Source organism: Egretta garzetta, unplaced genomic scaffold (assembly GCF_000687185.1).
Source record: "Egretta garzetta isolate BGI_Z169 unplaced genomic scaffold, ASM68718v1 scaffold612, whole genome shotgun sequence".
NCBI lineage: Eukaryota > Metazoa > Chordata > Aves > Pelecaniformes > Ardeidae > Egretta > Egretta garzetta.
Genome location: NW_009259030.1, coordinates 885,494 through 901,924, shown reverse-complemented (window position 1 = coordinate 901,924; position 16,431 = coordinate 885,494). Strand labels below are relative to the sequence as shown.

The 16,431-nt window shown below is 51.0% G+C and overlaps 1 protein-coding gene across 2 annotated transcripts in view; it reads left to right on the top strand.

Moving 5' to 3' along the window:
- Positions 1-5,665: 5,665 nt before the first annotated feature.
- Positions 5,666-16,431, top strand: part of CYFIP2 (cytoplasmic FMR1 interacting protein 2) — a 49,922-nt gene continuing 39,156 nt past the window's right edge. For both annotated transcript variants that reach the window (XM_035890293.1, XM_009634705.2), the window contains exons 1-9: positions 5,666-5,730; positions 6,146-6,286; positions 8,327-8,416; positions 8,497-8,574; positions 11,475-11,576; positions 12,565-12,746; positions 13,079-13,175; positions 13,869-13,997; positions 15,359-15,463. In XM_035890293.1, the coding sequence (XP_035746186.1) occupies positions 6,170-6,286; positions 8,327-8,416; positions 8,497-8,574; positions 11,475-11,576; positions 12,565-12,746; positions 13,079-13,175; positions 13,869-13,997; positions 15,359-15,463 (900 nt within the window). In that variant the 5' untranslated portion in view covers positions 5,666-5,730; positions 6,146-6,169. The remainder of the gene's footprint in view (positions 5,731-6,145; positions 6,287-8,326; positions 8,417-8,496; positions 8,575-11,474; positions 11,577-12,564; positions 12,747-13,078; positions 13,176-13,868; positions 13,998-15,358; positions 15,464-16,431) is intronic.

Genomic DNA, 16,431 nt, shown 5'->3' with positions numbered 1-16,431 from the left:
GATGGGCTGGAGCTGCGCCCGCGGGTTCGTGCTTTGGCGTCGGCTGGAGATGGCAAAACCTTTCCCTTCCCAAACCGCCGGGTTTCCCGTGCGTGAGACCGCTCCGGCGCAAGGTGCGCCCCGGGGAGCCTTTCTTTGTATTGAACTTTCCACCCGGGAACGCTGGAAATGCGTGGTGCCAGCCGCATCCCGCCTGGGGAGGAACGGCTGGATTCTGCGGGAAATTCCCATAGGTTGGAAGGGACCGGGAAGGAAGGAGGAGAAGAAGAAGAGGAGGCACGTACTAAAACCGCCCTGGCTGCTCAGGGCTGTTTCGGAGAAGGGGGAAGGGTGAGGGTTGTGTGTGCTGTCAGAGGCCATGGCCAGCGGCAGAGCTTGTCCCCTTCGCCATCTGCCGCTTTCCACGGGGGGTTCCTGACTGCAGGGGTTGGATCACAAAGATCTCGTAGAATTAGGCCGAGGCGCTAAACCTTCCGCATCCCTCCCGCCCTGCACGGATACCGAAAGAAAAAGCACCCTCGTGTTTTGCACAGTGACAGTTGTCTGGGGTTACTCACTGAGATGGGTGACTAGCCCCGTATTCTGGTGTCTGTCACAGCCGGGTAATTCTAGGGTAATCCCTGCAAGGGATAATTCTTTTCTCCTTTTCTCTGTACAGTTAATTGTTACTACTAAAGCCCAAGGAATATGGAAAAATCTTCCATTTTATGACCAGGGTCTCTTGACTAATTTTGTGATAATAATTTTGTTAACAAACAATTATAATTTTTGTGTGAAAAATAGGAAGATGGGTTTTGGAAGATCAGTAATTGGCCAACTATTGACAATATTGTCCTGTCGGATTTAATTTCCCAAGAAGCGCTTTAACTGTCAGCAATGCAGTTGCTTGAAAACTTGCTCTAAATTTCTCAACTATATTGGAAATGTAGCTTCCTATACCTGCCTCCTTCCTTGACCCTCTTTGGCGTGAGAAAAAGAAAGATGAAGTTATTCTGAAAGAAATAAATTCCAAAATAATTGTGTTGCTGAGAGACAGGGAGTGTAGACGTCTGGAACTCAGTCCTAATGGAATGGCAGAAAACGTAGAGTGGAGATGCAGAAAAACAGCTTCAGGAGTCATGCAGTTTGGCTTCCTTTTTTAATGGGAAGGGTAATTTCATGGTTATTAACATCTGTGTCTGCGCAGGGCAGGAGCCCAGCTCTGCCAGCCTCGCTTATCCTGGCTGTGTTTATTTTCTCCTGCACAGAACCTCCTGACTGTGGTGGTGGTTGCAATTACAAGTAATTCTTGCAGCATGTGAGAGGGGGTTGATGACATGCATGCTAAAACACAGGGGACTTTACTCCCGTGTATTTTAGGCAGAGGTCAAACTAAGCTTTTGCACCCTGAAGTTACTCTTCTTGACTAAAAATTACATTGATGACCAGGAGCACTTATGCTCTGCTTTCATGCAGCCAAGACATCAGTCTGCTTGGTACCTGTTGGGCCAGGATAGTTCCCGACCACAGGTTAGATGCTATTTTGGATTAAGAGGGAGAAGCATTATCACAGGGGCAAAAATAAATTAAGTTACTTTCCCAGGTTACCCAGGGACTGGGCACCAGAGCTGGAGAAGAATCTCAGGTCATCAGGAAGTGACCAGAAGAAGTTTGTCCTCCTCTTCCACATTGCCATTTCCCCAGCAAAAGTAATTTTGCTGCTTGTCTCACCCCAGGCTTGCCGGACTTGGACCCTGTCTTACTGCCCATCTCCTGGGCAATTCTCATTTTTTCTTGCTTCCTTTCCTGCTCTTGGTAGCAACTGCAGCTCCAACATGAATGTCTGCTGTTAGGAGCAGGCGAGCTGAAAAACCGAAACAGCCCGTGCCACTTCCCCAGAGCGCTCAGCTGTGCAGCTTCCAAGCCGAGCACACATGCATGCAACATATTCATTGTGGCCCCGCTTTTAGAAGTCTTCCTTTGTTCCCCCAAGGCGCTCTAACAATAAAGACGTCTTTGTTCCTTTCGCTGCGAAGAGGATGATATTGCACCGATACTTCTGGGCAAGCGTTCCGGTGGGGAAGGTAGGACCTGCCCTGCGAGTTCAGACAACTGGGATGTCCATCCTCGCTCCTTCCCAAAGCCTTCCTATGCTGTCTGTTAAATCTGGCCCCCAGGATGCTGCGACAACAGAGTCATCGTGTCAGGAACTCTTAATATCTGCTTTGGGGTGGTAGGGCCATGCCCTGTGCATGGACCCCACGTGGCTGTCTCCCTGCAGGCTCCAGAAGCCCCAGTGCCTCAGCGTAGTCATTTGTCTTTAGAAGGCATAAAAGATGGCCAGAGGGATTGTGGTTGAGATGTGGGATGGGGAGAGGAAGTTTCTGCAGCAGATGGGCAGAAAGTGTGGGCAGCACTGCACTCGTTAGCACCAATGCTCATTAGCAGAAGAGGTAAATCAGCCTGGTGGCTGCATCCTTCTCCAGGGTCTTGCTGGGTGGTGTTGGCTTCTGCCAGGCTCACATTCAGTTTTGCTAGAACATGTAGGACCAGAGGGACTTCAGCCTCTCTGAGCAGCAGCAGGATACGGAGAAGAAAGTAGTTTTGCAGGGCGGCTCCCGGCAGCCCGTGTTTGAGTCCCCGCAGGCAGGGTGCGCTTCCTGTGCGCGAGGGAAAGCCTCGCCCCGCTGTGCACGTGTTATGGCAGCAAAAAAGCCCCAGGAGGAACAGGCTGCTGCTGTGCTGCTCCCCGGGTGGCGCGGCCCCCAGCCTCAGGCCACGTGTGCCATCAGCAAAGCACTAACATGGGCTGACTCCCCTCTTCCCAGCGCGGCCGCCTCTGCCCCAAGGCCCAGGTGGTGGATGGTGGTTAAGGCTTAATGAGGACTTTTTGATGAGTGTCTCCAGGGATCCTGGTCTTCCCTGGGCTGGAGCCACTTGGTCACTGCCATGTTACCTGATGGCTGCCCTCCTCGTCGCTGGACCGAGGGGATGAAGCTGGATTTGCCAGGGCAACCCTGGCACGTTTGTGTTAGAAACCTTTTTGCAGGAAGGTGAGAGAGGGCGGCGTGGGTCTGTGGCAGTGGGGACTTCCCCTTTCGGCTCTCCTAGGCAGCCCCTGTGGACTGGGCCAAGCAATCACTGATGCCTTCAGAGCCTTCCCCAGCCTTCATACCAGTGCATAACCCCTCTAACTGATAGATGCCTACAACTGGCTGTGGACCCCAACCAAGAGCAGGGCCCCCGCCAGCCCTACAGCCACCCCGAGGAGCAGGCGAGAGGCACAGGCAGATGGGGGATCGCTCGAGGCTGCTCCTCTGTGGAGGATCTGGGGTGATGATCCAGGTCTGCTGGCCCTGGACCAGTAGCCCCTCCATCACACGCTCCGGCTGTGAGGTTGCTGTCTGTCACAGGCTGGTACAGGCATGAGACCCAGGGGAAGTCCTGGCAGACCACGCTTTTCCCCATAGCCTCCATTGGTTTTGCTGTTAGGTTTCAGAAAGCATAGAATGGAAATTGGGAGTCCCCGTAAAGACTCATCTGTTTAAACCCTCAAAGTCTGTGTAGTTTTTCCATCTGCATCCAGATTCTTGCACTCTGCTCAGCCATGGCAAAGCATGGGGTGGGCCGACGGCCGATTGCACCACTCGGTCGCTGTGGCGCGATGCTGTTCATGTATTTCTACACGCTGCCTCTCTTCCTCTATTTGAGCGTAAGATCTTTAGGGCAGGGACTGGCTTAGTCTCGCAGGTTTGTGCGCTGCCCGGCATGGCAGGACTCCAATGCCATATTTGAGACTGTATCTCCTGGTATGGCCGAAACAGCAGCAATAGTTTTGTTCCTTGAGTTGCTGAGCTCTTTGGGTGTCACAGGGTTATCGGGGAAGCATCTTTGATTGCAGCAAACTGCCAGCACCTTGCACAAATGATCTTCGAATTGGACTTAGAGGAAAAAGAGAAATGAGCCCAAATAAGCAGCCACAGCCCTCAAAGCTATAAACTGGAAGGTTTTTGTCTTCCCAAGCCTGAATTATGTAGTGAAGCGTGTGTGAGTGCCAGGGGTGTTGCTCTGGGAACCGAGGAATCTCGAGGCACTGGAGGATGGTGGCGGAGAGCGATGGGCGGCTGAGGAGGTCGTAGGGTTGGGCCCGCGGAGCCGCCTGCCCGGCGCGGAGCAGCACCGGGTGCTCGCAGGCAGGGAGGAAGCTGCTGCTGCCTGCGGCTTGCTGGGGGTAATGTCTGCTTTTTGACAGTTGCTACAATTTGTAACAGGAAACCATTTTAGCAGAGGGGTGAAGAAGGAAACAGAAATTTGAGCACGGAGGTAAAGGGCTGCTTGAGATTTTTTTTTTTCGCCAGGCACTTATTTCATGGTGCTTCAGCTGTAGGTATAGCCAAGCCTGTTTCTCAGCTGTCGGGTGCCTTGGGGAGGCATTTGTGGAGGTGGAATTGGTTTTACCAGGCTCATACATACTCTTGCAGCCCATGCGTGCCGGCAGCAATGATGATAAAAGGCAGAGCAGCAGAGTTGTCCCGCTCGTCACTCAACTTGATGCCACCCCAGGACTGCACACAGTGCGCATCCCCCTTGGCCCTGGTCCTTGCCAGGTGCATGTGTGTCCATCTGTGGACATCCCAAAGCCCTTGTCCTTCCATGCTCCCAGTGCTGGAAATGAAAAGCAAACTTACATTCTTGGAAGCAGTTACTCAATTAAAAAAAAAAAGGACCTAAGGGATTTGTAGCAGATAATCATCTGAATATGAGCGCCTATGGAGCTGCTCTTGCGACCAAAGGAACTGGTGTGATTGTACGCAAGGGGGGAGCCTACATTGCTGTTGTACCTGGCGTTTGTGCAGACACTGCTGGAGCCCCCCCATCCTGCTACGGTGTCCGCACTTCAGCAAAAAAGTTGCAAAATTGGATCAAGCTTAGAGAAAAGCCAAAGAGATGATTAAAGGATTGGAAAATACGCTCTGTAACAAGGCAGGCAAAGAGCTCTGTCCGCTTGCCTGAGCCAAAGCGAAGGCTGCAGGGTGTTGTATTGAAATGTGTGAGTATCTTGATGGGAACTTTGATAATAGAGAGCTCTGTCTTGCAGATTAGAGTGATAAAATAAAACTCGATGGCTCACATTTGAAACTAGGCAGGCTCTGAGTGGGGAAAAAAGCACTGGGGGAGGCGATTTGCTAGTCGAATGACTTGTCAATATTTAAAGCGAGTTCTCTCTCTGCAAATGTTTAAATGCAGCAGGGTGTTTTTATAGGAGACACAAGCTCTAGGTCAGCCACAGCTATTGGACATGGATTAGGTATTAACTGGGGAAGCCCTGTGGCTGTGATTACACAAGCGCTCAGCCTGGGTGACAGCCGCTGTCCCTCCATGCTTGTACTCTTACAGCAAAGGTGAATGGCAGAGGAGATAAGGTTTGTCCTGAGGTTCCCATCAGGTAGCCTGTGTGGGGTAAGTGCCAGTAAGAAGCCGTTTCAGAAATGCTTCCCTTTGCTTTTGATTTTGTGTGCAACTGGCACCATTGGCAGCTCCACAGCAGGCTGGGACTGGGCAGGGAGCACTGCAAGTGTGGTAAAAACAGGGATTATTTTTTTTTCTTTTTTTAACAGCAACTTCTTTTTTCGCTGCTTGCAGTGCCACAGCCGGCCTGCGCAGCACTCGATCCTTTCCGGTTCACCTTTGAGAATGCAGTTTGTTGTTTACAGCTTCCAGCGCCGTTCATGTATGTGAGAAGGAGAGCAAGTGAGTGTCAGCATCGGGCATACTTTTCTAATCGTGCTGCTTTGAGAGATATTTTTGATAGTGCCACTTTGCATTTCAGAGCACACGTTTTCATGTGGGGCTGCCGAAGCTGCACTGCAGCACCCAGCTGTGCTCTGCCTCAAGCAGATTTGCATAGAGTTAAGCAGAGAAGGGCATGGGTGGGTAGTTGTGTTCCTCTTATTCTGCATTCCTACTCTGCTGTTGAATCAGGGAAGGAGAGATGACACAGAGATGTAGGTTAAATACACAAGAAAAGGAAAACGAGATGAACCGGGATCATGCCTCCTGCAGCGCCAGCCAGTCGTGGTTCCGGTTTTGTCCTTCGGCACTTTCCCACTCGGTCTTCTGGCTGTCGTCTGTCTGTCTATCACCCTCTCTTTTACTTTGGATTTAGCACGGAAACTGAACATTCAGAACCATGACCACTCACGTCACGTTAGAGGATGCCTTGTCCAACGTGGACTTGCTGGAGGAGCTGCCTCTGCCAGACCAGCAGCCATGCATCGAACCGCCTCCGTCCTCCATCATGTACCAGGTACCTGCAGCTCCCGGAGGTGGTGGGGCAGGGAGGGTGGTTCCGGTGGCTCATACAAAGCACAGGGGCACGTGGTGCTGTGAGAACTAGCTGAAAACATCCTGGGTTCATCATGTTTAAGGAAATGTTCAGAACAGATCTAGCCACAAATCTGTTCCCAAAGGCTTTAAAAGGAAAGCACTAGAGATTGGTGAAAGGGATCTTTAAGGATGAGCAAGACATAGGAAAGTTAAAAAATGAGGACCAGGGTGCATGACCGGGTAAGAAGCAGGAGATAAGATTTGTGATAACAACAGAAAGTTCTCAGTGATGTTTTATTACGCACATATTTCTGTGCTTCCTTTTTATGGTAGCGCATGCCTCTAAGTAGGTCAAAATCAAAGTTCTGCCTGACTTTGGCCGGGCCGTGCCGCTCGCACAGCTGGAGCTGCCGGTCTGGGGAGCTGGTGGCATGCAAGGGAGGGCAGTCGCTACAGTCGCTCCTCTGCCTTGAACAACCACAGATTCAGCTGCAGCTGCACTGACCAAGCAGAGCTTGGCATGAGCCCAGGACAAGGCTCAACCTCCTGCTTTTGGATCCGCAGCGGGATGCCTTGGCTGCTTGGCCACCACGCCACGCCCTGCCCTATAGGACACACCCAGTGTTAAATATAATATGGGGTTGCTTTCTCCATCCTGCCACTCCTGAATTGGACCTACCCATGGCAGTGTATAAATACACCCGTACCGTGATTGCCGTGCCATGTCTGCGGGGGTCTGGAATTACAGTATCCCTTTCAGCAGGTCAGGCTGCGGGCTCATTCAGTAGCGTTAGTGCCTCTACGGGTTATCAAACCCAGAGGAGGTTCTGGGCTGTTCAAATTTCAACTCTCTCTGGAAAATCTTCATATCATTTTTCCTTATCTTTTCTTTAAATCGTTTTTACTCTTTGCTGGCTTGTGTCCTGTGAGGGGCTCAGGCTCCAGCCTTACGGCACAGCCTTCTTTCAGGACCATGAGCATGTGCACACCACTGGGCCTAAAAAACTTCATCTAAACTGGATCTAGAGATATTGCCCAAGCCTGTCTCCTCATCATACTTGGTTTGTATGTAGCCCTCTCCCCTGCTAGCCAGAAATGCATATGCAGCCTTAGCTTTTCTTGTCACATGCAATGTCCTGGCGGCACTAAGAAGAGTAGCCCTGTGGCCACGGGGTCTGTGCTCCCAGCTTTCCTACTCAGGAAATCAGCTATTGAGGTGAATGCAGTCGCTGCAATGCTAATGTCATTGCAAGGAGCGGCTCTGGGCGCCTGGGACTTGTGCACGCTCTGCCCTCCAGCAGATCCCATCAGCCAGCCTTCGTGGAGGAAATTACCCGAGCACAGAGCGTGTGAACGGGCACTCGGCGCAGCGAGGCTGAGGAGCTGCTTTTTCATCCCCTGCCCTTCTCTGTGCTTTTTTGCTCCTCTGTCCCAACCCAAAGCAGCCGCTCAACTTCCAAAACAACTGTTCATCCCAAAGCATCTGCTTGCAAGAGCAACACCAGCACTGATAATAGTCTGGATGAGTGCTGACTTTCATATTTATGTTTTCCAGACATCTCGTTCCCTGCCCTTTCTGTGTGTTTATTCTTTGCAATTCCTGGTGACAGGATGTGGTCTTCCCCTAGCAGCCAGGGCACAAATAGAAATTTAATGAGGCTGCATCTGTCTTTGAGTTACCAAGCTAAAATCCTTAGAATAATTGCTGTTGGTTTGCTCTCTGGTGTGGCTGCAATTCCCTGTAACTGAACCCCACCTGGTCAGTCTTGATTGCCATATTTTCACACATAATTTGCAGGATTTCTTCTAATGAACACATGTGATTCAGAAGCATCTCAGGCTGCATGTATGAATCTACTTCAGACCTAGAGGTGCAGCACCTCAAATTGTTCATAAGCTGCTCCCATGCCCTGAGAGCCCCACTGATTCTGCTTTTTGCCAGCACATCCCAGGCTGGACTGTATCAGGTGAGCAAACAACAAGCTGTGTTTTAATCTCTGTCTCTTTGTTTTGCCCATAGGCTAATTTTGACACAAACTTTGAAGACAGAAATGCCTTTGTAACCGGCATCGCCAGGTACATCGAGCAGGCGACGGTGCACTCCAGCATGGTGAGTCCCCCAGGCGCTGCCCCAGCGATGCCGAGCCTGCGGTGCGTTCCCTGCCCCAGCAACACCTCTCTGTCTTTCAGAATGAAATGCTGGAAGAAGGCCACGAGTATGCTGTGATGCTTTACACATGGAGGAGCTGCTCACGAGCCATCCCCCAGGTACTCAAGCCCTTCCCAGGCAGGGATGTTCCCAGAGCACCTACTTGGTTTTGTCTTCAGTATGCGTTAGTTTGGATCAGAGACAGATGAACAACAAAGCAGGGAAGGCGGAAGCAGATAGAAAGGTTGAAAAGAGAGACCAGCAACTCTTCAAACTGTCCCCTCCCCACCAAAGTCTCAACCACTGGTCTCAGTGGCTGCTAGCCATTTCAGAAGCAGATCTACACTGCTGCCCTAGCAAAAGGCACCTGCTCTGCCCTCTCTTGTATATGAAAGCTCCAGCCCTGACACTCCCTAGCAGTGCCTCTCGGCTCAGTCATCCTCGCCGCAAGCCAACTGCCCTATACACTTTTCCCCGTTTCATGAGCCCCTCTCCTGCTCCCCAAAGCAGTCACACCTCAAGTTATCTCCTCCCCACAGGACCAGCTTGTTTGTCCTACAGCTGCTAACAGGACTTAGCTGAGCACAGCTCTGCTCCAGCACGGTACTTGGGATATGGCTGTATTTTGTCACTTGGGTCTTTATCCGCTTCTCTGTCTGGAGAATGGGTAGCCTTTGCTTTCATTAAAGCAGTGTGGTTATTTACTTCCCGGTGCACTGCTTGAATATTTTTCTCTCTCATGTTGTGGGGAGATGGAGTTTGCTTCAGGGAAAGGCGGTTGCTTTTTGGAAGTTGAGAGTAAAATTATCAGATCTGGTTCATATCATAGAATCATAGAATGTTTTGTGTTGGAAGGGACCCCTAGAGGTCATCTAGTCCAACCCCCAGGCTTTCCTGATCCCATGGTATGGTATCATACCATTACATGACATCAGGAAATTCAGCTTCAGTTAAAAATCGCCCCCGTGCTGAGTGGGACTCTTGTGTTGTGGGAAGAAGGGAGCCCAGGAGCCTGGGATGACAACAGCGGGTCCTCTCCAGATGTGGCAGACGGGCTCTCCCTGACTCACACAGAGCAGATTAGGCAGCTGGGGCAGGTTTCAGCATCCCAAACTACTGCCAGACTCTGGGGTGCTCTCTCTGCTCCTGTGGGAGCCCCAGAATTGTAGGTGCTGTGGGAGGATGTGTGAAGGAGCACTTCGATATGCCAGAAACATTTCACCAAATGCCCTTTTTTGCTGCTGTTAACCTGAAGGTCCTAATCTACCCCCATGCTTCATCATTCTCCTCCTCTACTGTTAGTTCTGCTTCAGCTGTTTCTAGTCCTCTCTCCAACCTGAATCTTGGTGGTTTCATCCTGCAAACACCTACAGACATGAGTAAGGTTGCCCACGTGGCCCATTGATCGTGATTCAGACTCCAGCTCAGACCCTGTCTTCCGCAATGTGAACACGTGCTGGATCACTGCAAAAACGCTGGCTGACAGCGCGGCGGGATGGGCGCAGTGCACTTCCATTAACCCTACGGATAAAAGGGGTTGCAGCGCTTCCATGGAGCCAGGAAAAAATATTTCCACATGGCTGGCAATGCCCATGTTTGTGATTCCCCAGGAAGGGTCAAACGTCAGTTCCCCTCGGGTTATATTCTGCTGATGGTCTCATGAGACCCAGCCACAGGGAGATTTCTGCTGTTGATTGGGTATTTGCTTATCTCCCATTTATATTTGATGCTGTGCTGCTATTGCCTCTCCTGGCTATGCTAATGGAAGGCAGGTTGTGGCTGAGCTGATGGCAAGACAGTGCTGCAGATCATCTGTTTTGCTGGTTTAGAGTTCTCCCATCCCTGTTGCCCCTGCAATGTTTGTGCCTCTCCCAGTGCAACTCGTGGGGTCCCTGCTCTCTGCCCCGTCCTCCCCCCCGGGGCTGCAGGCAGTGCTGCCTGTGACGGAGGAGCAGACACCACCACAGCAGAGGGTTCATTTACAGATTCACCAGATTTGATCTTGCAATGACCCCTGCGCTTTGCCATGGGGCGCATGACCAAGGGGTCCTGTTCTCAGCCCCCCAACCTGGCTGCTCGGCCATGTACACCTCCCTGTGCTACATCAGAGACCGTGGTTTTACAGGTAAAGAACAGAGCCCACACCTAAATGTGCACCACCCCTCCCTCCTGCGAGCTGCATCCTCGTGGCCATCAATATTGCCTGACTGCAGTATGAAGCACCCAGGCAGGGATATTAGATTCCCCACTATAGAGAGGGCAAAGCTACTTTTGCATCTTCCCACAGCCAGCTGATTTGTCCCCTTGCACCCTGTGGATCAGCTACTGGGCTACTAAATCTGCACCAGAGCTGTCAGCCCCATAGCAGCCTTGTGTCAGCAACAACTGGAAACAAAACCAGAGGAGGACAGCAGGATGCATTGCCATGGGCAGTTGGGGTTCTCCCTAAAAGTTTGGTAATGACTGCAAGTAATTGTTTGGAAATGAGATGGATGACAACTGAATAAGTCTTTAAATTTAGCTTCCTAGGATTCCAATGAAGATGACTCGCTTCATTGCTGCTAGCTGCATACAAGCCCAGCGAATTTTAACGGGTCGACAACAGAACCAAAATTATCCCAGTGAGGCTATAGCAGAGCCATAGCCTGGTGCCTTGTGTGTCCATGGGACTTTGCACCACAAAGTCTCAGATAACTTTATGATATAATGTTCCCACATTGTGTAGCAAGTCCAGACTCCATATTGCATGTGTTCCACCCCAGACAAATGCATTAGAAGACTTTTATTCCTCAGAGTCAGGATTGTGCCTGTTTATAATGCATGGAGAGAATTTCACATCTGAGAAATAGCTCCTGCTGTCACCTACTGCTTCGAGAAGAAGCTCCCTCTCGGGTCCCTCCGTTGTCCTCAGATGGGGACAGGATTCACTGTGAAACATGCAGAAGATGGTGGCCACTGCAGGCCACAGCTGTGATAGAAACTCTGATGCTAACAAGGATGATTTATCTTTGCAACGCAGGTGAAATGTAACGAACAGCCAAACCGAGTGGAGATTTATGAGAAGACAGTAGAAGTCCTGGAGCCAGAAGTCACCAAGCTTATGAAGTTCATGTATTTTCAGGTAAGTGCTCAAGGAGAGAGGCAAAAATAATTTATTACTTCAGTGGTAACTTATCCTAAGCAGAGCTGTGCTATCCTTGCCTGCCAGGCCAGCTTGGAGAGCCCCCCAGTAGTCCTCTTCCTTGCAGCCACCAGCAGATACCTGAGACCTGTTTGAAGGAAAACCTGTGTGTCCCTTGCTCAGCCCTGAAATCTTGCATACAAGTTGGGAATGAGCACACCTAAGCCCTCCACTATGTGGAGCTAATGGGTGGCACAGGCTCCTGCTTTTCAGGGATGTTGGCTGGTGGATGTTGAAGAGCTGTTTCTCCACCGGCCCCAGCACAGCTCGCTCTTCTGCTCTGCCCTCTGAAGCAAAGCCAGGAAAGCTGAGAGCTGGTGGTGCAGCTGGTGCCTGGGGTGGGATGCAGCCATGGAGCTGGACGCCCCCTCCTGTGCCAGCAGGAGCAGGGAGGTGCTCACAGCCCCCTAAACTCAGGGGGCAGCTGGCAAAACACCAAAGTTTAAATTTAGCAGTTGCTACACTTGAGGCGCTTGACAAAATAATACGCTTAGATCCCAACAGAGCAATGACCACATGGCAAACACAGAGCTGCTGTGGGCTCCAGGGACCTCTCCCCATCACCACCTGTGTTTATAACTGGCTGCAATTGGGTTTCACCATCATTTTTAGATTTTATGTCCTATGAGGTCCTTATGCCCCACCTAAAAAACCGAAGCTTCATTTTGCAGAACACGCCATGCCCGGGGCAGGCACAAATAGAAGGTTTGAGCTCCCTTCCAGCACTGCGGACGTTTGACTGCAGTGGTTTGTAACGCTGCTTTCTTCCATGGCAACAGTGAAGAGGGACCCTGGAGCCTCGATCCCCAGCAGAAACATGTTTTTGTTAAAGGAAGGAGGTGGTGGGTGTGTGGAGGAGGGTCCCTTCGGTGGCGTGGTGACTGCACACGAGCTGCTGCTGAGGTGACCCTGTCCCACTGCCTTCCAGCGCAAGGCCATCGAGCGGTTCTGCAGCGAGGTAAAGCGCCTGTGCCACGCTGAGAGGAGGAAGGACTTTGTCTCCGAGGCCTATCTCCTCACGCTGGGCAAGTTCATTAACATGTTTGCCGTCCTGGATGAGCTGAAGAACATGAAGTGCAGTGTCAAAAATGACCACTCCGCCTACAAAAGGTGAGAGAGGGCAAAGCAGTGGGACCAGGGACCAGACTGTGCCTGGTCTGCAAGGGATCGCCTGGTCATCCCAGCAGTGAGGTCAGGTGGACATTGGGAGGCTGAAGGCTGGGTGTCTGTGCTGTTGTAGGCTCTCTTCGTGAGTTTAGGCAAATCTCTGAGCCTCACTGTGTTTCGATTCCCTCTTGGTAAAACGAGAAAAGAGCAGAGCTGTACTGCAGGGGCACTCCGAGGCTGCTGCATTGCAGCTGCAGGTGGAAGAAGGAAGATGGGTGGTGAGAGTCTTGTGTTGGGTGAGTGGCCCTTGGTGATGTTGGATTTCTCCCTTCCAGAGCTGCCCAGTTTCTGCGGAAGATGGCAGACCCCCAGTCCATCCAGGAATCCCAGAACCTCTCCATGTTCCTGGCAAACCACAACCGCATCACACAGGCAGGTCCCTTTCCTCAGAACCTGTGGGTAGAGAGAGGCAACAGTCTCACCAGGGCTGAGAGTACTTCAGACAGGACTGTAGCAGTAGCTGCCTTGTTCATTGGGTCATTGCCCAGCTGATGATTTTTGGACCAGGGTGTATAATTCTAGCAGTATCTTCTTCTCATGGGTCATCCTGGGTGGCTTTGAAGGTATCTTTATGTCAAGACAAAGGTGAAGGTGTAAAAAATGCAAGAAGAGCTCTTGGGAGGGGTTTCTGCCAGAAACTCTTCCCCTGTTTTCCCCAGTAAATCCATCCAGCCCATCTCTGCAACTGCATGGGGACTGCAGGTCAGACCCAGGGCCCTCCACACTCCACAGGCTCTGTAGCTTCTGCTTGTTGGGCGAAATATTGCATAGAGACAGGAGAGAGTCAGAAAGTCTGCTTCTGAGGCACCTTTCTTTATGTCTCACTGTCTGGTGTTTGGCTGTTGTGATCAGTCTAAAGGGGAGAGCTGTCAGGCAGAGGGAGGGTTGTTCCTTACAGGTGGTACCATGAGGTCAATCTTCTGCTTGGAACTTAAGAAAAGCACACAGACGAGGGCTTGAAAAAACCTCTTATCATACTAGTCTTAAGACTTCAAATATGTTTCTCTCCTGGTTCCTGCTGTTCTTCTGTCCACACGGGTAACATGGCCCCTGTTGATGTTTTAGTGTCTGCACCAACAACTTGAGGTTATCCCTGGCTATGAGGAATTGCTGGCTGATATTGTCAACATCTGTGTGGATTACTATGAAAACAAGATGTATCTCACTCCCAGCGAGAAACACATGCTCTTAAAGGTGAGATTCGGCCATGCTTATGGGGCTGGATGCTTGCATAGTGTCACTTTTGGTTTAGTAAAATGAAATTCCCTCCCAGGACAATGTTTATCTTAATTTTCTTTATTTTTTGCTCCTTTGGGTTTACATGCATCCCTTCTCTGCAGGGCCAGCATCCTCTGGACACAGGGGTGGCTGTGCGATGGGAAGGCTCCCCGTGTGCAGCACCAAAGCTGCCTTCCTCCTGTTCCTCCTTCCCTTCTGATCGCTGTTACTTTGTCCCCTCTGCTGCAATACCTCAATCCTCCCATTTTCACTTCTTCATAGCTGAACAGGCTGGATGTGGCCATGAGTCAGAGATGTCCCACCCCAGTGCTCTGGAGTGTCACCTCTGTCAGGCAGTGCTATGAGTGGCTTCTCTTCCTGCTGTAACTTGGACCTTCTCCCATCATTTCTCTCTTGTCCTTTCTGGCCTTCTCCCATATTCCCATATAAAAACCTTCCTTTCTCCCTTTCCTCTGCTCTTCCCCATCTCCATCTCTATCTTTTCCCCCAGTCCTTCCCAAGGTTGCCAGCAGCTCTGCCTGCCTGGGACTAGGCATGTGTGTGGTGGTGGTCTCTAGCCGGTAGACGAGAGCACCAGTGGGTGCCCTGCATTCTCCACAGCTAGAAGGGGTTTTTCTGTTGTGCGTGGGTGTGTGGGATCACAGGCTTGACCTGGGTAACAGGACATGCCAAAATCACCGCCAACTTTGCAACCCTGAATTTTCTGCTTGATGCCCATTCCCAGCAATAATTCCCTGCAGAAGGCAGATCCTTCCATGTTTGGTTTGACTCTAAAGAGCCCTAGAGATGAACATGCCAAAGTATCTGCTTGGTTTGTATATTCTTCCTTACTGTAAGTCAGTTATTAAAGTCATTGCAGTCACTATTACCATAAGAATTTCATTACCACGCTATGAGTCAACCAAGGTTCTTTGAAGGATAATGTGTGTAATTTGAATATCTGTAATGATTTGTACTGAATTAAAGGAAAAAAATAGATCCAGGACAATATTTTAAATGTTTTCAATTCTTCTCTGGGAGTAAATGTTCGCCTTCGGGTGGAGAAGACTTTTGGGTTGTTGTTATGTGGGAAAGAGGAGGAACAAATTACCAGAGTGAGTGTCATGTGGTTTTGTATAGAAAACAATCCATCGTGTGTCCTCTGTCTACCGTGTACATCCTTGCAGATGCCTGCACATTTTATACAGGCTCCTCATGAGTGTCAGGTGGTATTGGAGCCCAAAGTGGTCTTTCCTTATGCTAAGTGGTGGAGAACTGTCTTTGACTTGTGCTGCTGACTTCATGCTAATGAAATCTAGCCTTTCTGTCTTCTCCAGGTGATGGGGTTTGGCCTGTATCTCATGGATGGGAATGTCAGCAACATTTACAAGTTGGACGCCAAGAAGAGAATCAACCTTAGCAAAATAGACAAATTCTTCAAGGTCAGTGACCTGTCTGGGTGAGGCTGGAGTTTATTGCAGACCAATGAATTAGGGACCTATACCATTGCTCATGCTGCCAGCAAAACCCAAACCACGGGAATCATTTACAGGTCCAAAAAACCCAAAGGGCTGAGAAATTATCTAGGCCAAGGGATGAGGAATGAGATGGCTGTGAACATGCATGGGCATAGAGGTGCAGCACAGGTGAGACAAGCGATGCTGGCCCTCAGTGCCAGCAAGGCTCTGGATGTGTGAGCAGTGCCTGGGGCTGGCTGTGCTCCCGCGGTGCTGGTGCTGGAACTGGTGGGAGCCCAGTGCCCTGCACACCCTTGCCGGGCAGCCGGCTGCCGCTGTGGCTCTGCCTGCTTCTTGCTGAGGGGTAAAGGATGGGGACGGCACATGGGAGGTCTGTTTGGTGGAAGGGGAAGGGTGTGCCAGGCGGACATCGCTTCTATCTCTTTGCACGTTTCTGGCGCAGGTTTGCAGTCTCCGGAGAAGCACCGTTATTTCAGGCCAGGGGCAAACCTGGCTGGTTTGCTGAGGTCTGGGCAGGTGATGGTTGCACTCTCCTTTCCCTCAGCGGGCTGCTGAGCTGAGGGGCAGGGGACACAGCTGGCCAGCCAATGTGTGACCTGGCAGTCTTACTTCATGTATAAACTGTGCTCCCCATAGGACAGAAAAAGCTTCTTGGGGAGCTTGTGTCAGCTGGAACTTGGAGATGCTCAGCAAGTTCCTCAGAGGGCTCACCTGGTGGTTTGATGAATCGTTTTTGTCTTAGCTGAGATCCAGGTTTTGGGGAAAGGCCTGCAAGAACTGGATGCTCCCCGTGACAGGGTGGGAAGCAGCCGTGCAGCCTCCCTCTGTCCATGCACATGTGCAGCTGAGTCCAGCCCAGGGCTGGTCCTCAGCTCGAGACCAGGCTGCAGTGCCCCAGGGCCACTCAGCACGAGAAGGGTTTGGGATAACCC